Source organism: Macaca fascicularis, chromosome 11, assembly GCF_037993035.2.
Source record: "Macaca fascicularis isolate 582-1 chromosome 11, T2T-MFA8v1.1".
Lineage (NCBI taxonomy): Eukaryota > Metazoa > Chordata > Mammalia > Primates > Cercopithecidae > Macaca > Macaca fascicularis.
The window spans coordinates 130923917-130949000 of record NC_088385.1 but is presented as its reverse complement, the minus strand read 5'-3'; the positions used below and the strand labels follow the sequence as shown (position 1 = coordinate 130949000).

The 25084-nt window shown below is 45.4% G+C and overlaps 1 protein-coding gene across 1 annotated transcript in view; it reads right to left on the bottom strand.

The window, feature by feature from the left end:
* DNAH10 (dynein axonemal heavy chain 10) overlaps positions 1–25084 on the bottom strand; it is a 176708-nt gene that overhangs the window by 137492 nt on the left and 14132 nt on the right. Inside the window, exons 6-13 of the mRNA XM_045366751.3 lie at positions 19961–20180; positions 17153–17310; positions 16248–16478; positions 14499–14689; positions 12399–12597; positions 9996–10190; positions 5431–5601; positions 2423–2599 (exon numbers count right to left, since the gene is read on the bottom strand). Of these exons, the coding sequence (XP_045222686.2) occupies positions 2423–2599; positions 5431–5601; positions 9996–10190; positions 12399–12597; positions 14499–14689; positions 16248–16478; positions 17153–17310; positions 19961–20180 (1542 nt within the window). The remainder of the gene's footprint in view (positions 1–2422; positions 2600–5430; positions 5602–9995; positions 10191–12398; positions 12598–14498; positions 14690–16247; positions 16479–17152; positions 17311–19960; positions 20181–25084) is intronic.

Below are 25084 nucleotides of genomic sequence, written 5' to 3'. Positions count from 1 at the left end.
GAGATGGGGTTTCACCATGTTGGCCAGGCTGGTCTCGAACTCCTGACCTCAGGTGATCTGCCCACCTTGGCCTTTCAAAGTGCTGGGATTACAGGTGTGAGCCACTGCACCTGGTCATTTTTATATAATTACATATAAACTTTTTTTCATATCTCTCTACATAATTTTGTATACATAAATTACAAATATAATAATTAAAAATTGTTAATATAATAAATTATTAATATATAGTTATATTAAATAATATAAAAATATACTAATATTATATATAAACACATTCTGAAAAAGGAAGTTGATAAATTTTCCCAAAGCTTGGAGAGTTTTTCTGCGATGGTGATATAGCACGGATCTGTGTCCTCCCCAGATCTCATACTGCATTGTAATCCCCAGTGTTGGAGGTGGGGCCTGCTGGGAGGCAATTGGATCATGAAGGTGGAATTCTAGTGAATGGTTTGCACCACCCCTCTTGGGACTGTCCTGGTGATGCTGAGTGAGTTCTCGGGAGATCTGCTCATGTGAAAGTGGGCAGCACCTCCCCCTTCACTCTCTCTTGCTCCCGCTCCCACCATGTGAGATGCCTGCCCCCACTTCGCCTTCTGCCATGGTAGCGAGTTTCCTGGGACCTCCCAGGAAGGCTACGCTTCCTGTACAGCCTGCAGAACTGTGAGCCATTAAACTTCTTTTCTAACAAATTACCCAGTTTCTTTATAGCAAAATGGACTAATATCGTTGGTATAACTTGAAATTTAGGTTGACTGGCAGCCTTCTGCAAACTACAGTCCATGAACTGCCTTGGTCTATACCCATGAACTAAGAACAGCTTTTACATGAAGAGAAGAAAATGATTTAGATGATTAAAAGGAAAGCAAAAGAACAATAATGCTATATAACTCAAGAAAACGATATGAAATTCAAATTCAGCATCCATAAATAAAGTTTTATTGGACACAGCCATACCTGCTCATAATGTATTATCTGGGGGATACTTTATTGCAACAATGACAGGTTGAGTCATTGCAGAGAAATTGTCCAAACCCCTAAAATATTGACTATCTGGATCTTCAAAGAAGTGGCTTAGCAGCCTCTGCTGTATAACAGATAAAAATCAATGGGCTAGGGGGTGGGATCATATCGAAAAGATGGTAGGCATCCTCCAGCGAAGCTGAAAATTACGTACAGGAAGAAGCCCACATGACCACAATCTGGAAGATGTCCTATGTATTAAGATGCCAAAGAGAAAGAACACAGGCCAGGCGCAGTGGCTCACGCCTGTAAGCCCAACACTTTGGAAGGCCGAGGTGGGCAGATTGCTTGAGCTCAGGAATTTGAGACCAGCCTGGGCAGGCAACATGGTGAAAACTCATCTCTACAAAAGATACAAAAATGGGCCAGTCGTAGTGGCCCACGCCTGTAGGACCAGCTACTCAGGAGGCTGAAGCAGGAGGATTGCTTAAACCCAGAAGGTCAAGGCTGCAGTGAGCTGTGATTGTGCCACTGCACTCCAGCCTGGGCAACACAGCAAGACCTTGTCTTAAAAAAAAAGAAAAAGACGCCAGGCGCGGTGGCTCAAGCCTGTAATCCCAGCACTTTGGGAGGCCGAGACGGGCGGATCATGAGGTCAGGAGATCGAGACCATCTTGGCTAACACAGTGAAACCCCGTCTCTACTAAAAAATACAAAAAACTAGCCAGGCGAGGTGGCAGGCGCCTGTAGTCCCAGCTACTCGGGAGGCTGAGGCAGGAGAATGGCGTAAACCTGGGAGGCAGAGCTTGCAGTGAGCTGAGATCCGGCCACTGCACTCCAGCCTGGGCGACAGAGCAAGACTCTGTCTCAAAAAAAAGAGAAAAAAAAGAAAAAGAGGGAACACAAAAGATAGTTTAATATGAGCACGAATGCAAGAATAACAGAAAGACCCTCTAACTTACAGGCGTGGGTCTGAAATTGAGCTGCTTCTCAAATGAGCCACTCTACATAGCCTGCTGCACGGCAGCAGCAACCTGATCTAATGCTTCTGCTGGATGGGATCGGGGAGGGCAGCCAGTCTAGGATTAAAACATCAAATACAGGGCGAGGCGCGGTGGCTTACACCTGTAATCCCAGCACTTCGGAAGGCCAAGGCGGGCAGATCATGAGGTCAGGAGATTGAGACCATCCTGGCTAACACGGTGAAACCCCGTCTCTATTAAAAATACACAAATAATTAGCCGGACGTGGTGGTGCATGCCTGTAGCCCCAGCTACTCGGGAGGCTGAGGCAGGAGAATCGCTTAAATCTGGGAGATGGAAGTTGCAGGGAGCCAAGATTGCACCACTGCACTCCAGCCTGGGCGACAGAGCGAGACTCCATCTCAAAAAACAAACAAACAAACAACAAAAAAAAACATCAAATACAAAAGGAGCCAATTCTAGCAAGAGCAACATACCTCCTGTCCTCGATCGCTGTCCAGTATCTCCTGTACCTCTTGAAATCGGAGGATGGTGTGCTTAATCCGAAAGAACAGAGATCGTTCCCAGTATATCGCACCTGCTACTGGAGGGTGGTTCTTATACAGTGGCGGATTTTCAAGGTTCTGGACAAAGATTTTATTAATGATGTCAATCTGAAAAGCAATCAAATGTCTTCTGTAAGTGATAAACATCGACAGGTTAGCCAAGAAAGATGAGATTTGAATGTATTGATTGATTGATTGATTGAGACAGAGTCTTGCTCTGCCGCCCAGGCTGGAGTGCAGTGGTGCCATCTTGGCTCACTGCAAGCTCTACCTCCCGGGTTCACGCCATTCTTTTGCCTCAGCCTCCTGAGTAGCTGGGACTACAGGTACCCGCCACCACGCCCAATTTTTTGTATTTTTTAGTAGAGACACGGTTTCACCATGTTAACCAGGATGGTCTCGATCTCCTGACCTTGTGATCCGCCCGCCTCGGCCTCCCAAAGTGCTGGGATTACAGGCATAAGCCACTGCGCCCAGCCAATATTTGAATATTTAAGGAAACCAAAAGTGGAATGTCAAAAAATATTCTAAGATGCAGAATAGTGTTTTCACTGTTTACTTATTATTTACTACTTTTTCTTATGCTCTGTAGTAATCTGTTTTGTTGTTGTTGAGATGGAGTCTCACTGTGTTGCCCAGGCTGGAGTGCAGTGGCGTGATCTCGGCTCACTGGAACCTCCGCCTCCCAGTTTCAAGTGATTCTCTTGCCTCAGCCTCCCAAGTAGCTGGGATTACAGTCCCACGCCACCACACCTGGCTAATTTTTATATTTTTAGTAGAGATGGGGTTTCACCATGTTGGCCAGGCTGGTCTTGAACTCCTGACCTCAGGTAATCTGCCTGCCTTGACCTCCCAAAGTGCTGTGAGTAGAGGCGTGAGCCACCAAGCCTGGCTGTAGTAATCTTCTTTAACATATGCAATGCTCCAAATTGCCTTACAATTACAGAGCATAACCACTGTGTATATTGGTTTGATCCAATTATTAGAAATCCTGAAATCTGTTCTAGACATGACCACAGTGGCAGACCTTTGGATTTTTTTTAATTTTTAGTTTTTAATTTTTGTGGGTAAAGTATATATATTTATGGGGTATAGGGCATGTTTTGATACAAACATGCTATGCGTAATAACCACATCATGGAGAATGGGGTGTCCATCCCCTCAAGCACTTATCCTTTGTGTTATAAATAACCCAATTAATACTCTTTTAGTTACTTTTAAATGTACAGTTAAGTTATTATTGACTACAGTCACCAGACCTGTGTTTTTAAAAGAAGCATGTCTGAGCTCTCATGAGGGTAATTAGGTGTGGCAGGCACAATGATGGCCTCCCAAAGATGTCCACATCCTAATCCCCAGAAGCTGAAAATATGTAATGTCACATGACAAAGTGGAATTACGGTTGCAGATGGAATTAATGTTGTCAGCCAGCTGATCTTAAAATAGAGAAATTATCCTGAATTTTCTGGGGAGGTCCTATGTAATCACAAGGGTCCTAAACCAGGAAGTGGAGGCAGAAAAGGTCAGAGTGATTTGATGTGAAAGTGACCACTGCTGGCTTTGAAGACGAAAGAGGTTCAGGAACTTCCAGAATTTGGGGAGGGCTACACACTGAATCATCCCTAGAGACTCCTGAAAGGAATACAGCCCTGCTGACACCTTGATTTAAACCCAGGGGCACTCATGGCAAACTTTTGACCTCCAGAACCATAAGAGAATAAATCTGTGTTATTCTAAGTCACTACATCTGTGGTCATTAGTTCCAGCAGCATTGAGAAACTAAGACATCAGGAGACCACCTTAGGCCTTTTGTTATACTACCTTATGCTCATCTAATCATTCCACATATTCTCATTTTGTCTTCTAAATAAGATTATAAGCATTTTTTTCTTTTTTTTTTTTCTTTTCGAGACAAAGTTTCGCTCTTGTCACCCAGGCTGGAATGCAATGGCGCAATCTCAGCTCACTGCAACCTCCACCTCCCAGGTTCAAGTGATTCTCCTGCCTCAGCCTCCTGAGTAGCTGGGATTACAGGCACCACCACCATGCCTGGCTAATTTTTGTATTTTTAGTAGAGAGGGGGTTTCACCATGTTGGCCAGGCTGGTCTCGAACTCCTGATCTCAAGTGATCCACCTGCCTCGGCCTCCCCAGGTGCTGAGATTACAGGCATGAGCCACTGCGGCTGGCCAGCATTTTTTTTTTAAGACAGGGCTTCATTCTGTTGCCCAGGCTGGAGTACAGTGGCAAGATCATGGCTCACTTGCAGCCTCGACCTCCCTTGGCCCAGGTGATCCTCCCACCTCTGCCTCCCAAGTAGCTGAGACCATAGGCGTACGCCACCACACCAGGATAATTTTTGTATTTTTTGTAGAAATGGAGTTTTGCTATGTTGCCCAGGCTGGTCTCCAACTTCTAAACTCAAGCAATCCACCAGCCTCGGCCTTCCAAAGTGCTAGGATTACAGGCATGAGTCACCGTGCCCAGCAGATTATAAGCATTTTTTGGTCTATTTCTCCAACTAGATACTGACTTCTTTAAAGGCAGAATCCGTGTTTTGTTCATCTCTCTATCTCTGTGCCTAACACCATACTTGAGATATGCGAGCACCAGGCACATTGTTCCGAGTTACTTATAAATACATATATGATCCTTGGACATGGTTAACTATGATTACTATTATTACCATGATTATTATTAACCCATACAGGGCCCACCACAATGTGAGTAAATCATAATATACTTAATTCTTATTGAATTTTTCCACTAAATAAACAAACCCACTTTGTTTGGGTTACCTGTATTATGTAACATGCTAATTTGGGGAAATTCTAGTTTCTTTGAATTCAGATGGGAAAGACAGACAACAGTGGAATTCAATTGTTCACATTTTGCCAAGTGTATTTTTAATGCGATGGCAGCTATCGATTTTTCAATTACCTCTTTACAGTACTGTGCAAGAATATCATTAAATTTCATCATCATTTGTCGATTAACAGCCTCCCGTGAACGAATGTGCTTAAATTTTAAAAGCATGTCAAACGCTGCTTCAGCGGATCGAAGCGTCTTAAAAGATTCGTCAATAAAATGTTTTGCTTCTTTCTCAATAACCTGCAAAAAAATCAAGAAAACAACCTTCATGCCCCTGTAATGATCCTGCCAAAATAAAGTGGCAAGAAATGAGAGAAAAAAAACTCAGTGGCTTGGGACAGATTTCTACGGCACATTAATGGAGGCTGGTATCCAATTTAAAGTGGCAGACTGGTTATGTTGATTTCCTGATCTCGCTCCCCAACCAGTTGAAAGGTAAAGGAATTTTTTAAAGTATTAACTCATATAAACAAAACATACGGGAGAGAACACAACAACAGAGGAGATAGTTCAGGAATTTTAAGTAAGGCAGGGCAGGGTGCAGTGGCTCACACCTCTAATCCCAGTACTTTGGGAGGCCGAGGCAGGCAGATCACGAGGTCAGGAGATCAAGATCATCCTGGCTAACACGGTGAAAACCTGTCTCTACTAAATACAAAATACAAAAATACAAAAAATTAGCCAGGTGTGGTGGCGGGCACCTGTAGTCCCAGCTACTCGGGAGGCTGAGGCAGGAGAATGGCATGAACACAGGAGGCGGAGCTTGCAGTGAGCCGAGATTGCACCCCTGCACTCCAGTCTGGGTGACAGAGGGAGACTCCCTCCCAAAAAAAAAAGAAAGAAAGAAAGAAAGTAACTAAGGCAGGTAGTTACAACCTAATGCTGAAAATAGGGTGCGCAAGTGAGTCCCTGTTTATTCCTTGAAGACAAACTCCAGAAGGCTTAACATTTGGAGGCACTGGGCCCCAGGAAGGGGGTCAGTGTGCATGAAGGTGAGGGGCAAACAGGGAATCCCTTTCTCACCCTGCACAGTCAGGCCACTCTGCAGCCTCAATCCCTCCCATTCTCACTCCATTCTATAAAAGAGTGGAAGGTTAGTTCTAGAAAAATTAACTCAAGAATAACATCAGACTTCTAATATTGGAAGCTGGAAATCAATAAAAAAACTTCAAATTTCTAAAGAAAAGTTATTTTCAACTTTGAATTCTATACCTGTTACTTCAGAATTCATACATACAAGACTCAAAAAATATATGTCTCATGAAACCTTACTTAGGAAGCTACTAAATGTGCTCCAGCAAAATGAGGGAGTAAACAAGGAAAGAGGAAGAAGTGAGATCTAGAAAATAGAAAATCCAACACAGATGAGAGAAGATAGGAAGTCTTAGGGTCCTAGACTGCTTTGTAACAGGCTTAAAAAGCAAACAAGCTGGCCAGGTGTGGTGGCTCATGCCTGTAATCCCAGCACTTTGGGAGTCCGGGGTGGGTGGATCACTTGAGATCAGAAGTTCAAGACCAGCCTGGCCAACATGGTGAAACCGTGTCTCTACTAAAAAACACAAAAAGTAGCTGGGCATGGTGGCATGCACCTGTAATCCCAGCTACTCAAAAGGCTGAGGCAAGAGAATCACTTGAACCTTGGAGGCAGAGGTTGCAGTAAGCCAAGATCTCGCCATTACACTCCAGCCTGGGCAACAAGAGCGAAACTCTGTCAAGAAAAGAAAGAAAAGAAAGAAAAGAAAGAAAGAGAGAAAGAGAGAAAGAAAGAGAGAGAAAGAGAAAGAGGAAAGAAAGAAAAGAAAGAAAGAAAGAAAAGGAAGGAAGGAAGGAAAGAAAGAAAAAGAAAGAAAGAAAGAAAGAAAGAAAGAAAGAAAGAAAGAAAGAAAGAAAGAAAGAAAGAAAGAAAGAAAGAAAGAAAGAAAGAAAGAAAGAAAGAAAGAAAGGAAGGAAGGAAGGAAGGAAGGAAGGAAGGAAGGAAGGGAGAGAACAAGCTAGACTAGAGTAGGAGGACAGTGAGCTCTGGGAGGAAGGCCTCTAGGTAAATAATGGCACTGATATATTTTAAGTATTTAGAGCCTGCTATTGATAGGTATGTGACAGAGATATTAAAGAAGTTGGAAAAAATTAACAATGGGTACATAAATAACCAGGCGAATAAAAAACAAAAGCAATTATTAACTCCAGGAAAGTTGAAGGGTTGGCCAAGAAAGGTATTGTAGTTTTGATGGACTTCCCAGCTCAGCAGTGAACAATATTTGCATAGACATAATAAGTAAACACTAGCCATTAATTTAACTAAAAGTTATGAAGAAACTGTGTTAGATGACAAAGAGGCAAATGGGATTAGGAACGGGAGAGTCCAGCCTGTATCTACTCTGAGAAGTTAACAGAAGCCTAAATTAATAAATCAGGAAATAACCACATTGGCTTGTTCTTAAAAAAATATGGGGGTTAACAACAAAAGAAACATCTAAAATTGTGGAAAATGACAGCAAGAATGAGGAAGGAGTTAAGCATGGGCTGCTTTTTCTTATTATGAATCCTTCAGTATCACTTGATTAAGTGACTTTGATGAAAAGTCCAATTTATTTGGGAGGCTGAGGCAGGAGGATCACTTGAGGCCAGGAGTTAAAGACCAACCTGGGCAACATAGTGAAACCTCATCTCCATTTAAAAATTTTAGAAATTAACCAGACACATGCTTGTGCTCCCAACTACTTGGGAGGCTGAGGTGAAAGGATCACTTGAGTCCAGAAAGTGAGGCTGCAGTAAGCCAGGATTACAACACTGCACTCTAGCCTGAGCAACAGAACAAGACCCTGTCTCTAAAAAATAAAAGATAATAAAAGAAAATCAAAAAAGCTTCAACTGAAAAAGCAAATAACACTTAAAATAGCAGCTGATAGGCCGGGCACGGTGGCTCACGCCTGTAATCCCAGCACTTTGGGAGGCCGAGACGGGCGGATCACAAGGTCAGGAGATCGAGACCATCCTGGCTAACATGGTGAAACCCCATCTCCACTAAAAATACAAAATATTAGCCGGGAGCAGTGGCGGGCACCTGTAGTCCTAGCTACATGGGAGGCTGAGGCAGGAGAATGGTGTGAACCCAGGAGGCAGAGCTTGCAGTGAGCCGAGATTATGCCACTGCACTCCAGCCTGGGCGACAGAGCGAGACTCCATCTCAAAAAAAAAAAAAAAAAAAAAATAGCAGCTGATAAAATTAGATACTGTTAACATGGTAATGTCTATATAACCAAGTAGAACTATCTAGGGTTTTCCTTATAAAAAGATGCTGTGAGGTTATAAAAACAACTGTGTAAGACATAAATAGGGATGCTCCTAATCATGCTTCCTACATGAGACTGAAAAGGTGAGCACGATGGGTCACTCTTCCTGCTGTGGGAAGTGAAATCTGATTCTCAGCTGCAGCCTCTCTCTGATGGACTCTGCCTCCCCAGCACCTCAGGTTATCACCTCCTATATCATCTCCCCACTCTCTGTTGTTCCCTAGGCCAAGCAGCCTATGCTGTAGCCAGAGAAATCTTCCTGAAGTATAAACCTTGATTTTGTTTTTTTCACATTTTTTTTTTGAGACAGAATCTTACTCTGTCCCCCAGGTTACAGTACAATGGTGTGATCTCAGCCAGCTCACTGCAACCTCGACCTCCCAGGTTCAAGGGATCCTCCCCCCTCAGCTCCTGAGGAGCTGGGACTACAGGAAGGAGCCACCATGCCTGGCTAATTTTTTTTTTTAAGTTTTTTTGTAGAGACGGGTGTCTCATTAGGTTGCCCAGGCTGGTCTCAAACTCCTGGGTTCAAGCAATCCTCTCTCCTCAGCCTCCCAAAGTGCTGGCATGACAGGCATGAGCCGCTACATCTGACCTATAATTCTGGCTATATCATTCCTTGGTCAACCACCTTCTATGGTGCCCTATTGCCTACTGAAGTAAGTCTCCTTCCTCACTCTAGTCCTGTTTGTTCATCACCAATTATTCACCCAACCCATCTTTCTAGCTTGATTTCCCTCTACTACCCATATGTGTTATGCCAAACCCCTCTGTTTGCTCTGCCTCGGACAATTCCTGTTTTTCTCAGGTCTGTCACCTTCATTTACACTGTTCCTCCCACTTGAAACCCCCTCCGCTGTCTCAGCTTCCTTCCTCGTCCTCATTTCCCCCGTCCAAAGCTTCCCCAATCCCAAAGGTTGTTTCCAATTGGCTCTCCATGCCCTCAGTCTTCTGACAAAACATAATTCTCAAAACCTCACAGGGTGCTTTGTGATTCTCTTGCCATATCTGGTTTGTAGTGAAGTTCACCTAACTTCACTCCTAGACAGGTGAACTTATATCGGACAAAACAAACTTTGTAGAAATGCTACTGTGTCTAGCTCAACTTAAACTTATCCCATACGGAGAATGGTTGTGGGGACAAAGAAGATTGAGGAATGTTCATTTTTACCTTATGCACTTCTGTATTGTTTTTATTTTTTACAATTAATAAGCAGGTATTACTTGTGATTTTAATTTAAAAAAAAAAAAAGACCCTAAGCATCACCAAATAACCCAACAAATTTAACACAGAGAAAACATGGTGTCCACTCCCAAGATGGACTCAATAGATGGGTCACTTGCCAGAACTTCAATCTTGAATTCATCCATCACATATTTCCAGAACTGGGAGGACTTGATGCTGAAGGGGTCAAAGGTCAGGTTTTCCATGGGAGTGACTAGGCCGTCCACCCTGCACAGGACATCGTCAATGCGTTTGGGGTCCCCCGTCACTGCCTTTAGTTCTGGACCAAATATGTTATAAAATTCCTCCAAAACCTGTCCAAACGGAACAATGAGGAGATTACATATGGGTTTTCCTGTGAATATTAGAACTACACATGGATAGCATATCTAGATTGACCTTGGGGCAAGAATCATGTCACACATTAACCTCCTCCCTGACTAAGCCCTTCAGTACTATGCCCAAGGCACATAGGATAGATCCGGGTCTGCGCCTGTCTGTTCCTCCCCGCATTGCAGCCACCCACACCTTCCTCCAAGGCCATATCCCTTTCTGCCTCAGGGCCTTTGCATTTGCAGTGGAAAGTGCTTCAGGGAGGCTAAGGTGGGCATTTCAGTTGAGGCCAGGAGTTCAAGACCAGCCTGGCAAACCCTGTCCCTACTAAAAATGCAAAAATTAGCCAGGGGTGGTGGTGCATGCCTGTAATCCCAGCTACTCAGGAGGCTGAGGCAGGAGAATCACTTCAACCTGGAAGGCAGAGGTTGCAGTGACCTAAGATCGCGCCACTGCACTCCAGCCTGGGTGACAGAGTGAGACCCTCTGTCTCACAAAGAAAAACAAGAGGTGAGATGATAAGCCACTGAGGTAGCTCTGTGCAGCGTTTCCACTGTTCTGGTAACAATGAAATACCCGTGCACACACAAGCTACGGTGATTCCACACAGAGGTTAAATTGTTTTTGTTTTTGTTTTGAGGCAGAGTCTCGCTCTGTCGCCCAGGCTGGAGTGCAGTGGCATAGCTCACTGCAACCTCTACCTCCTGGGTTCAAGCAATTCTCCTGCCTCAGCCTCCCAAGTAGCTGGGATTACAGGCGCCCGCCACCACACCCAGCTAATTTTTGTATTTTTCATAGAGACGGGGTTTCACCATGTTGGTCAGGCTGGTCTTGAACTCCTGACCTTGTGATCCACCCACCTCAGCCTCCCAAAGTGCTGGGATTACAGGTTTGAGCCACTGCACCCAGCCAAAAAAAGCTTTATGTTTTTTATTCTTTTTTTTTTTTTCTTTTTTTGAAGCAAGGTCTCACTCTGTTGCCCAGGCTGGAGTACACTGGCGTGACCATGGCTCACTGCAGTCTCAACCTCTCAGACTCAAGCCAACATTCCACCTCAGCCTCCTGAGTAGCTATGACTACAGGTGTGCACCACCACACCTGGCTAATTTTTGTATTTTTTATAGACAGGGTCTTGCTATGTTGCCCAGGATGGTCCCAAATTCCTGGGTTCAAGGGATCCTCCCACCCCAGCCTCACAAAGTGCTGGGATTACAGGTGTGAGCCATCATGCATCATGCCTAGCCTACCTGAATTCTTTTTACAGCATTTTTTTTCCTGCCCCTGAGCACAGGGCATCACTTCCCTGTAGTGTGGGGCGCCGCCACACCACAGCCGGCCCTGCTTTGCACTCACTGTGGTTCCTCTAGCAGCAAGACATCTGAGTGCCCAGAACACAGTGAGTTCTCCATGAATGTATTTAGAATGAAGGGGTAGGTGAACCTTCAGGAGACAAGGGCCGTGGCTAATTCAATTGGCCACTCGGCACTTTGTCTACTCATGGAGTTCCGGGAAGACTGGGCCTGGCTTAGGGAGAGAGTGAGAGAGGTCTCAGACTGGCCTCCGAGGGATTCCGACATTTAAGGAGAAGACAGAGGAGGGGAGCTTTGTAAAAGAATGGAGAAGGAGTGGCCAAAAAGGTCAAAGGAGGCCGGGCGCGGTGGCTCAAGCCTGTAATCCCAGCACTTTGGGAGGCCGAGACGGGCGGATCACGAGGTCAGGAGATCGAGACCATCCTGGCTAACACGGTGAAACCCCGTCTCTACTAAAGAATACAAAAAAATAGCCGGGCGAGGTGGCGGGCGCCTGTAGTTCCAGCTACTCGGGAGGCTGAGGCAGGAGAATGGCGTGAACCCGGGAGGCGGAGCTTGCAGTGAGCTGAGATCCGGCCACTGCACTCCAGCCTGGGCGACAGAGCGAGACTCCGTCTCAAAAAAAAAAAAAAAAAAAAAAAGTCAAAGGAAAGCCAAAAAGCAGGGGTATGGAGGAATGTCAGGGAAAGCAACAAAAAGTTGCAAAGCTCTGGTGTACTCTGGTCCATTCTAGTATATTCCGTATGTTCTTTCTTTGAAGGGCTTCTCCCTGCCAGGCCCTTTCTGACGCCCAGCTCCTACCTGACATGGAGAGGGCCACTGTCAAACGCCAACTGCCTTCCATGGGGCAAATTCCGCCGGCCTTCGCCCAGCCCCTACCTGCAGAATGTCGGACAGGTCCTGGCAGATGGTGGCCATGTAATCCGTCCTCTCGAACAGCCGCTTCCGGTCAAACTCCCACCGAGCTTCCCTCCCCGAGGCCTCTATCTTGGCCCGGGTGTCAAAATAGGCCTTTTTCCACAGCTTGAGGGTGTTCCTGGCGTCCAGGGTTTTGTTTTGGGCACTCGCTCGATTTTCTCTGCGAAGCCAAGAGATGCCGTGATGGGAGGAGGGTGGAGCTCCGGGTCCGGCCGCGCTACCCAGCTGGGCAGCCAGTGTCCCGGGAAATTCTGACCCGGGCGCCCCCCGGGTTCACGGCCTCATCACGCGGCCTCATCAGAAAAGGCGGAGGGGGCGAGAGGCTGCCCTCCCCCATGTGCAAGGGCAGGAGTCCCAAGCTGCGAGGTGCCCGCGGCAGCCGCCAGCCAGCGTGCAGGGCCGGGGCGGCCTGGTGACCTCGCTCCCTACACCAGAAGGGGCAGGAGGCCTTGGCCCCAGGCCAGAGGTCAACAGCGGCAGCTGCAACAGGGCGCAGGACAATGCCTCCCTTTGGGTAACTAATTCACCTATGCAGATAGATATAAATGGAGATCCAGCTATACAGGTAGATACAGAGAGAGAGATCGGTCTATATATAGATATGGATACATATAGATATAGATATCTATAGATAATAAGTCACACAGTGTCTGATTCCATTTATATACTATCTATATAAATACATATACATAGACATGGATACCTATCTGTATAGATGGATAGAGATAGACATAGATACCTATCTGTATAGATAGAGGTAAATATAGATATCTATCTAGAAACATATAGACAGATCTACATAGATATCCTGATAGATCTGATAGATCCTGATAGATGATGAGATAGATATAGATATAGACATAGGCACGATCTCGGCTCACCGCAGCCTCCACCTCCTGGGTTCAAGTGATTCTCCTGCCTCAGCCTCCTGAGTGGCTGGGATTACAGGCGCCCACCAAAACACCCAGCTAATTTTTCGTACTTTCAGTTGAGACAGGATTTCACCATGTTGGCCAGGCTGGTCTTGAACTCCTGACCTCAAGTGATCCACCCACCTTGGCCTCCCAAAGTGCTGGAATTACGGGTGTGAGCCACCGTGCCCGGCCTCATCTATATAGATATTTTTTAAGAAAATGAAAAAAGTTATCTGTCTCCCTTAGCATCCTCTATCATCCCTACACCCTCAAAGGTGGTTCCACCTCAGCCTCAGTCTCTCCAGGTACACCTGGGGAAGAACGTTGCAATTAAAACAAAATTTCATATAGATATATATGTATATGTGTGTGTACACACACACACATAAATGTACGTGAAACGAAATATATCTCCATACAATGGAATATGATTTAGCCATAAAAAGGAATGAAGCACTGATCCATGCTACAATGTGGATGAACCTTTAAAACATGATGCTAAGTGAAAGAAGTCAGACATAAAAGTCACATAGTGTCTGATTCCATTCATATGCAAAAGACCCCACGCTGTATGGTTCCCAGGACTAGGGCAATTAGGGAGAGGTGGGGAGTGACTGCTAAAAGGCACGTTTTCTTTTGAGGGATGAAGAAAATGTTCTAACATTGATAGTGGTTATGGCTGCACAATTCTGCGAATATACTAAAAGCCAGTGAATTGTACTTTTTTTTTTTTTTTGAGACAGAGTCTCGCTGTGTCACCCAGGCTGGAACGTAATGGTGTGATCTCCACTCACTGCAACCTCCGTCTCCCAGGTTCAAGCAATTCTCATGCTTCAGACTCCCATGAAGCTGGGATTACAGGCATGCGCCACCACACTCAGCTAAGTTTTGAATTTTTAGTAGAGATGGGGTTTCACCATGTTGGCTAGGCTGGTCTCGAACTTCTGGCCTCAAGCAATCTGCCCACCTTGGCTCCCCCAAAGTGCTGGGATTACAGGTGTGTGCCACTGTGCCTGGCCATAGGAGCCAGTGAATTGTACATTTTAAGTGAGAGAATTATATGTGAATTATAGCTCAATAGAGCTGTTTAAGATCTAAAAAGTTAAAAGTGAAAACAAAACAAAAAAATGAACGCTAGGCTTCTTACTTGAACAAAGTCCGCAGGTTGACCACTCGACAGACTCTCTCGGCGATTTCCCAGGCGATGCGCTCCATGAGCGGAATCATCCTCTCGTCTTTGTTGTAGTGTCGGGAGATGATCCACACCATCCTCAGGGCACTCATCATGGCGGGGATGGTGTCCAGGACCACGTGGAAGCCAGACCCATGCGTTATGTTCTGACCAAGAGAGGAGAGAGCCACAGAAGAGCCCTTAGCCTTGGGGTCCAAATAGTTTCATAAAACAGTAAGCATGCAAGAAGTTTCACTCTTGTTTTTTTTTTCTTTTTTTTGAGACCAAGTCTGGTGCCCAGGCTGGAGTGCAATGGTACAATCATGGCTTACTGCAGCCTTGACTCCCCTCCAGACTCAAGTGATCCTCCCACCTCAGCCTCCCAAGTAAGCTGGGAATGCAGGCATGCGCCACTACACCGGCTAATTTTTTATTTTTATTTTTGTAGAGATGGTGTTGCATTATGTTGCCCAGGTGAGCAGACTTTTTTTAATCTCTTATAATAATAACTCAAATAAATAATGGGCAAAAGATTAAAACAGACATTTCACCAACAATATGAAATTGACAAGAAGCACGTTAAGTACATAAAAAGTTGTTCAGTCTCACTAGTTGTTAAAGAAATGCAAATTAAACCACAATGGCTATTATTAGAAAGACAGACAATAACAAGTGGTGGTGAAGATATGGAAAAACCAGAACCTTCGTGTATTGCTCTTGAGAATGTAAAATGGGACAACCACTTTGGAAAACAATCTAGAAATTCCTCAAAAGGTTAAACGGTTATCATATGACCCAGCTATTCTACTCCTATGCATAATACATGAATAATTAAAAACATACATCCACACAAATCCTTGTACAAGAATGTTCGTAGCAGCATTCTTCATAATAGCCAAAATGCAGAAACAGCTCAAATGCTCACCAACTGATGAAGAGAGAACAAAATGTAGTCTATCCATGCTATGGAATATGATTCTGCCATAGAAAGGAATGAAGCACTAACACTTTCCAAGCTACAATACAGGTGAACGTTGAAAACATGATGCTGAATGAAAGAGACTGCACACAGGATCAGTCCTGCATGGCCCCCTTATATGAAGTCCCTAGAGTAGTCAGATTTACAAAGACAGAAAGGAGAACAGAAGTTACCAGGGACTTAGGGTAAGGAAGAAGGGGGAGTTAGTGTTTAATGGACACAGAATTCCAGTTTGGGAAGATGAAACTGTTTTGGAAATAGTGTAATGGACACATAGCATTGTGTATGTATTTAGTGCCACTGAACTGTATGCCTAGTAGTGGTTAAAATGATAATATCGTGTCATATCTATTTTATCACAGTTTTTGAAATGCTGAGGTTTTTTTCTGAGACAGGGTCTTACTGTGTTGCCCAGGCTGGAGTGTAGTGGCGCAATCGTGGCTCACTGCAACCTCCATCTCCCAGGCTCAAGCAATCCTTCCATCTCAGCCTCCTGAGTAGCTGGAACTACAGGTGCACACCACCAAACCCAGCTAATTTTTGTATTTTTTGGAGAGACAGGGTTTCACCATGTTGGCCAGGCTGGTCTCAAACTCCTGAGCTCGAGCGATCTGCCCACCTCATGCTGGGATTACAGGCCTGAGCCACTTCTACTGGCCAAATGCTGAACATTTTTAAAAGGGAAATTAAATCATAGGAAATCCCTTTGACAGAGCTGACTGCAAAGCGCAGCACACCCAGCGTACCTTGAAATAACGCTCCACGGTGGAGAGAAAGCGCACATTGTCTGAGGCCTCCGTGTGGAGCTTGAATAACTCGGTAAACACTGGCTGCAGGTTAGCCACAAGCATGGAGTCGGATTCCTTGATCACATCCAAGACTTTTCTGACTATTGGAAGCTTTGTTTGTTCATGCAGAGCACTTAAAGTTGCATTTCTTTCCCTCCAGAATTCAATTTCAGCCAGAGGGCCTTTACCCTGAGAGGTGAAATGAACACACAAAGAACTCTCATCATTAGTGCGGAGCGGATACTTTGGTGGTTTCTCAGCATCCGTTCCTTTCTGTCCAATCCTTCAGGGTCTTCAGGGGTGGGCTCTCGACCCAGCATGGTCCAATCAGAGTGAATCTCCGGGCTCCAGCTGGGAATGCTAGAAGCACCCTCTGCTTTCCTCCGGACGATGAGGTGTGCAGATGTGAGGCCAGAAACTGCTGCAAGGCAGCCAGCCTAAGGAATGAAGCTCCCCGGCCCCTAGAAAGGAGTCTGGAACTGAGAGATTCAGAGAGAAACCTAGCCAGAGCCCTGATCAAACTGGACCTGAAGGCAACCCTACCTCTGGACTTTTCCATTATCTGAGCCAAGGAATTTGCTTTCTTAGCTGATCAAACTGAGTTGGGTTTCCTGTTTTGGGCAGCCCAAGCTTCCCGACTGATCTAAAGTGTTATCTTTATCAATCCAGGCAGTAACCTGGTAGCACATTAACATCAGAAAGCCCAGAAGTGATATTTTGGGTGTGTTTATTTTGATGGCTTAAGGAAATCATAAAACAGTAAGAAAAGATGCCAGACGATGCAGACCCCAGACTCTGGGCTCTTTCCCAGCATGGTAAGCATGACCTGGATCGGGGCTCTCTGAAAGCCCTACACAAACTACCTGAGGTGTCTTCTTCAGTTGGCCCTCAACCGCTACGGATATCTGGTTCAGCCAGTTTATCACACACTGCTCCAAGATGTCAACAGTTTCCGGGTCAGCTGCCAGGTCGGACACCTCTCCCTCCACACTGATGGTTGGCATTTCTAACTTGATCTCACCTAGGAAAATAAAAGCGATCAGTCAGTCACTCGTTCAGGAAAAATGATTACAAAGAAAAACATTCAAGTTCACTGGCTGGGTCTTCTCTCAAGCTTCATCAGTATAATAAGATCTGATGCATCCCCTGTCCTGATACTATCTGTATCTCATTCTCTTTCATTAGAATGTAATTCAAATATTTTAGATAATTGTTCCAGCATTAAGCTTGATCAGAATGATTTAGTTATTTAATATGTTCCTGAGTTTACAACCTAGTGACTTCAATTTTAAAAACTTGAACAAAGAACCAGCAGATATTTTAGATAACCACTAGCCTGAAACAGTCAGTCAAACATAAATCAGGGGAAAAATGACATCAGGGGAAACTGAGATAGTGTAAAGAAAAGGAGAACAGGCCAGGCATGATGGCACGCACCTGTAATCTCAGCACTTTGAGAGACCTAGGCAGGAAGATCACTTGCGGTCAGGAGTTCGAGACCAGCCTGGCCAATGTGGCAAAACCCCCCTCTACTAAAAATACAAAAATTAGCCGGGCATGGTGGTGTGTGCCTGTAATCCCAGCTACTTGGGAGGCTGAGGTGGGAGGATTGCCTGAGTTCCCAGAAGGTTGAGACTGCAGTGAGCTATGTTTGTGCCACTGCACTCCAGCCTGGGTGGCAGAGTGAGACCTTGTCAAAAAAAAAAGAAGAAAAGAAAAAAAGGAAAGAAAATAAAAGAAAGAAAAGGGAAGGGGAAGAGAGGGGAGAGGAGGCAGGGCAGGGCAAAAGGAGAACATTTCCAAAAGGAAAGCCCAGCTATTTGTCTCAGAGATTTGAGACATATGGCATCCATCAAACAAGAACAGGATGCTATGAAAAAAAAAATACAATCAGAGAATAAGAGGTCTTAAAAATTAAAAATATAATAGCTGATATGACTGGCAATCAAATGTTGGTAACATAGAAGTTGAAGAACACTCCAGGAAAGAATACAAAGACAAAAAGATGAAAAATACAAGAGAAAAGATAAGAAATAGAATCTCCAGACATGCCTCCAGCAGGAATTTCAGCAAGAGAAAACAAATAGTGGAGGAAAATGTCAAGAGAATTTTTCAGTCTTTGGACTGAAAACACCCACTGAGTGTTTAAAAAATGAATGGAAAAAGTACCACACACAGACCCATCATCCTAACATCAAAACACTAGGGATAACCAGATGGTCTTAAAAGCATGTAAAAGGGAGAGGGGAGAAAAATTAGAAGAACATTCAGTTTCTCATCACTGGATGTTGACTACTAGAAAACAATGAAGAAGCCGGGCACGGTGGCTCACGCCTGTAATCCCAGCACTTTGGGAGGCCGAGGCGGGCGGATCACAAGGTCAGGAGATCGAGACCACGGTGAAACCCCGTTTCTACTAAAAATACAAAAAAAATTAGCCGGGCGCGGTGGCGGGCACCTGTAGTCCCAGCTACTCAGGAGGCTGAGGCAGGAGAATGGCGTGAACCCGGGAGGCGGAGCTTGCAGTGAGCCGAGATTGCGCCACTGCACTCCAGCCTGGGCGACAGAGCGAGACTCTGTCTCAAAAAAAAAAAAAAAAAAAAAAAAAGAAAACAATGAAGAAAAATGTGTTCAAAATTGTGTGCTAGGCCGGGCACAGTGGCTCACACCTGTAATCCCAGCACTCTGAGAGGCCGAGGCAGGTGGATCATTGGAAGTCAGGAGTTTAAGACCAGCCTGGCCAACATGGTAAAACCCCGTCTCTATTAAAAATACAAAAATTAGCTGGGTGTGGTGGTGCATGCCTGTAATCCCAGCTCCTCGGGAGGCTGAGGCAGGAGAATCCCTTGAACCCGGGGGGTGGAGGTTGCAGTGAGCCGAGATCTCACCACTGCATTCCAGCCTGGGCAACAGAGTAAGACTCCATCTCAAAAAAAAAAAAAGACTAACAGTGACTAATAATACACAAAGTCAGCTGGGCACGGTGGTTCAAGCCTGTGATCCCAGCACTTTGGGAGGCCGAGACGGGCGGATCACGAGATCAGGAGATCAAGACCATCCTGGCTAACACGGTGAAACCCCGTCCCTACTAAAAAATACAAAAAAAAAACTAGCCGGGCGAGGTGGCAGGTGCCTGTAGTCCCAGCTACTCGGGAGGCTGAGGCAGGAGAATGGCGTGAACCCGGGAGGCGGGGCTTGCAGTGACTGGAGACTGCGCCACTGCACTCCAGCCTGGGCGACAGAGCGAGACTCCGTCTAAAAAAAAAAAAAAAAACGGCCGGGCGCGGTGGCTCAAGCCTGTAATCCCAGCACTTTGCGAGGCCGAGACGGGCGGATCACGAGGTCAGGAGATCGAGACCATCCTGGCTAAAACAGTGAAACCCCGTCTCTACTAAAAAAAATACAAAAAACTAGTCGGGCGAGGTGGCGGGCGCCTGTAGTCCCAGCTACTCAGGAGGCTGAGGCAGGAGAATGGCGTGAACCCAGGAGGCGGAGCTTGCAGTTAGCTGAGATCCGGCCACTGCACTCCAGCCTGGGCGACAGAGTGAGACTCCATCTCAAAAAAAAAAAAAAAGTTGTAAAAGTTAGCCAGGCATGGTGGCATGCACCTGTAATCCCAACTACAGTAAATTAACCATTCTTAACTAAAAAGGAGGAAAATGAAACCTTACCTTCAAGTTGCTGCATGGTTCTTTGAATATTACTTGCAAATTTCTGCACATTCATTAAAAATTCATCCCGTATTAATTGAATACTGTGATATTCTACTGTCTCCCCAGGCATGGGCGGCAGGTCTGATTCGTACTCAGAGAAATCAAAGCCTTCTCCAGATGTAACTCCCACAGATGTACTTGTCCTGTGCTGATTGAAGGACAATGCTGGCAAAAAAACCTGAAATGCCAATTTTATGAAATACATCATATGATGTCATTTTCAATAATTCATGTATTTAAATTGCCTCTGGTTTTGAATATTCTTTTTTTTTTTTTTTTTTTTTCTGAAACAGAGTCTCACTCTGTCACCAGGCTGGAGTGCAGTGGCGCAATCTTGGCTCACTGCAACCTCCACCTCCCCAGTGCAAGCGATTCTTCTGCATCCATCTCCCGAGTAGCTGGGGTTACAGGCACGCGCCACCACACCCAGCTAATTTTTGTATTTTTAGTAGAGACAGGGTTTCACCATCTTGGCCAGGCTGGTCTCGATCTCCTGACCTCATGATCCACCCGCCCTGGCCTCCTAAAGTGCTGGGATTACAGGCGTGACCCCTGTGCCCGGCCTGAATATTCTTTTATATTGAGATACAAACGTGCAAAGTGAAAAGCACTCAAACCTGGAGCGCAGACCTAAAGACAGAGAGATTACATTTGACAAAGTGATCCAAGGGCACCAATTTTAACCAGGCCTGACACAACTGCCCCAAAAACAGTACTGTTATTTCTGTATACCACCAGTAACTGAGAAGTTACAAACTGTGGCACGGGGGCTGGCTGCGGTGGCTCATGCCCATAATCCCAGCACTTTGGGAGGCCGAGGCTGGTGGATCACTTGAGATCAGGAGTTCAAGGCCAGCCTGGCCAACATGGTGAAACCCCATCTCTACTAAAACTACAAAAATTAGCTGGGTGTGGTGGTGCACACCTGTGGTCCAAGCTACTCGGGAGGCTGAGGCATGAGAATTGCTTGAACCAGGAGGTGGCGATTTGCAGTGAGCCGAGATCGCACCACTGCACTCCAACCTGGGCGATAGAGCAAGACCCTGTCTCAGAAAGAGAGAGAGAGAGAGAGAAAGGAGGGAGGGAGGGGAAACTGGCACAGGGAGGTAAGAAAACTATGTGTTAAACCATCAGCTCAGGACCATCTTATTCTTGTAAATTAAGTTCTTGAGGACATAGTTTCTTTGAAATGTAGCTAGAGACAGAAGCACACATTTATGAAGTCACTGGAATACAATTACCAAACAACTTAGCCCCCACCACATAAAAAGTGATCTATAAATGCCTGTGGGTTGATTGAGTTGGTTGGCTGAATTTTGTTTTTGTTTTTTAGTTTTGCCTATATTTCTCAAAATTGTGATACCTCTTTTAAGACTCTTTGAATCTATATGTATTTCCTGCAACATACTGAAGAACCTAGAATGTTGGATCAGTAGAGCTGACCAATCCAAATGTTGCTGACGGCACACTCACTGTGCAGCCGGACTTCCTCCGTGATGTGTATTTCCTGCACATTGGCAGTTGGGACCAGAGACTTGACCAAAATATGACTGGTGTTTCTTCCATCAGGAAACAACTTCTTGGTTTGGGTTTTGTTTCTCTCTCTCTCTCTCTTCCCACCCCCAGGTCCATTAATCAAGTGGGGGTTCCAAAATTGAAATGTTCTAAAATGTCCGTTTATTAGCTGAGATACTGATACAGAGACACCTCTCACAGCTACTACTAGATGATCTCGTACATTTCATATGGGGAAGGCAACATAAATGCTTGACTCCTCTTTGTTTGCCCAATTTTCGAAATAGTACAGTGGTTCCCTATCATCCTCCAGAAGTGACCCGTCAGGACTTTTAAAGATCATTATAAATTCATTGGATTTGAAAGGCTGGGCATGGTAGCTTATGCCTATAATCCCAGCACTCTGAGAGGCCAAGGCGGGAAAATCTCTTGAGCCCAGGAGTTTGAGAACAGCCGGGGCAACACAAGGAGACCCCATCTCTACAATTAAAAAAAAAAAAAAAAAGTTAGGCTGGGTGCAGTGGCTCATGCCTGTAATCCCAGCACTTTGGGAAGCCGAGGTGGGTGGATCACGAGGTCAGGAGATCAAGAGCATCCTGGCTAACACAGTGAAACCCCATCTCTACTAAAAATACAAAAAATTAGCCAGGTGTGGTGGCGGGTGCCTCTAGTCCCAGCTACTTGGGAGGCTGAGGCAGGAGAATGTCATGAACCCGGGAGGCAGAGGTTGCAGTGAGCTGAGATCGCACCACTGCACTCCAGCCTGAGCGACAGAGTGAGACTTCACCTCAAAAAAAAAAAAAAAAATAGACAGTCTTAGTGGTGAGCACCTATGGACCCAGCTACTCCGGAGGCTGAGATGGGTGGATCCCGTGAACCTGGGAGTTTAAGGTTGCAGTGAGATGTGATTGTGCTGTTGCACTATAGCCTGGGCAATGGATTAAGAACTCTGTCTGAAAAAAATTTTTTAACTCATGCATTTGAATATCTATCTATATATATAGATATATATTTATATAGATAGATAGATAGATAGATAGATAGATAGATATTTTTTTTTTTTTGAGACGGAGTCTCTTTCTGTCGCCCAGGCTGGAGTGCAGTAACACGACCTCAGCTCACTACAACCTCCACCTCCTGGGTTCAAGCGATTCTCCTGCCTCAGCCTCCCAAGTAGCTGGGACTACAGGCGCCCGCCATCACACCGGGGTAATTTTTGTAATTTTAGTAGAGACGGGGGTTTCAACATATTGATCAGGCTGGTCTCGAACTCCTGACCTCAGGTGATCCACTCACCTTGGCCTCCCAAAGTGCTAGGACTACAGGCATGAGCCACTGCGCCCGGCCGTATTTGAATATATTTTCTATGCTTCAATCCACTGCAATTTTATCCTTACTGAAGGTCAAAATGTCCCATCTGTGGCTGGCATGAGCCTCTTCAAGTTGAGCCCTGTGTCCTTTAGACATGACTCTGGTTGTCATAATGCATATAACCATGAATAATTAATTACACATCATGTTTTGATGTTATCTTATTTTATTTTTCCTTTTTTTTTTTTTTAAGAGATAGAGTATCTCTCTGCCACCCAGTCTATAGTGCAGTGGCATGACCACCATGCACTGCAACCTCAAACTCCTGGGTTCAAGCAATCATCCCACCTCAGCCTCCAGAGTAGCCCACAGCCGTGCCCAGCAGATTTTTCTTTTTATTTTTCGTAGAGATGGGGTTGATGTTATTTTAGAATGGAAAGTTCCGTTTGCATAAGAAGGTAGCCAGCGTGGCCAGGTGTGGTGGCTCATGCCTGCAATCTCAACATTTTGGGAGGCTGAGGTGGGCAGATCACTTGAGCCCAGGAGTTTGAGACCAGCCTTGGCAACATACTGAGACACTGTCTCTAAAAAAAAAATACAAAAATCATCCAGGGATTGTGGCATGGCGTGCACCTGGCTAATTTTTAGTGATCCTCCCAGCTACTCAGGAGGCTGAGGTGGGAGGATCGTTTAAGCCTGGGAGGTCAAGGCTGCAGTGAGCCATGCTTGCGCCACTGCACTCCAGCCTAGGTGGCAGAATGAGACCCTGTCTCAAAAATAAATGAATAAAAACAAAAAATATAAATAAATAAATAAATAAGAAGACAGCCAATGTTCTTGAGTCCTCCAAAGTCACACTAGGAAAAGATATCATCCCGATGAAGGAGGGTATCTTCGGGTGGAACGTCCCTTGTGTGCTGGCAGCTCAGTGGGGAGGCCCCACAGCCTAACTCACAGGGTGACTTGTTCTCAGTGAGACCTCGTCTGCTCCCATCCCCAGAACTGCTCACATGGAAGTCACCCAGGGCCAAGCCCTCCCGCTCTTCTTTGCCTGTGCCTTCTTGACCTCCAGCAGCAAGTGGCACAGCGGGCCCCTCCCTTCTTCCACGAAGCATCATCTTCTCTTGGCTTCTGGATCACCCATGTGCTAACTTTCCTCTCCCCTCATCTCTTCCATCTCTATTCCCTCCCTTGATTGTTCCACCTGGTCCCTTGGTTTCACACCATCTCTGTGCTGATGACGCCCATATTTTAAAGCATCACTCTGGTGCATGTGGAGAATGTAGCATAGAGGGTAAGAACAGAAACTGGGGGAACTTTTTGGAGGCTACTGCAATCCTCCAAGCAAAAGAGGATATTGTGTTGGTTTGGACATTTTTATCCACATCTTCTCAGTGAAGTCTTCCTGGCCACCCTATCTAAAATTGCAAAAGCCCCATCTTTCCCTATCAACTTTCCCTATCCCCCTTGTTTCCTTTTTCTTCCCTATCTGGTTTCATTTTTCTCCCTAACTCTTGTTGCTATCTAACACACTATATATTTTCTCATTGATCTTGCTTAATGTACATCTTCCCGTCTAGAATGAAAGCTCCATGAGGCAGAGACCTTGTCTCAGTTGTTCATTGCTATGAAATACAGTAGGTGCTCAATGAATATTTGCTAGACGGATGCCCTGAGTTCCCTGCGGAGTTCCAGACTCATACGTCCTGCTTTACGCCTTGACTTGAATGTCTAAGAGGCCACCTGTGCTTAACATGCAAAATACAACACTTAAGTTTCTCTCCATATGTGTTTCTCCCCATCCTCCATCTCAGTAATGACTTCACCATCCTCCCAGTTTCTCAGACCCAAATCCTAAGAGTCATTCTTTTTTAAATTTTTTTTTTTTAGAGATGGGGTCTTGCTATATTGCCCAGGTTGTTCTCAAACTCCTAGCCTCAAGCAATCCTCCCACCTCACCCTCCTAAAGTGCTGGGACCAAGAGTCATTTTTTGTACTCTCTATTCTTGTGATACTTTTCAAAGCCTCCAGATCCTGGTCATCAGCAAGTCCCATGGCCTGATCCTCAAGGCATTCCTCACACTGTCTGCTTCTCCCTCCCTTCCCTGATTGAAGCCTAAATAACCATCACCCTTGACGTGGTTTGGCCATGTCCCCACCCAAATCTCATCTTGAATTGTAGTTCCCATAATCCCCACGTGTCATGGGAGGGACCTGGTGGGAGGTAATTGAATCCTGGGGGAGGTTACCCCCATG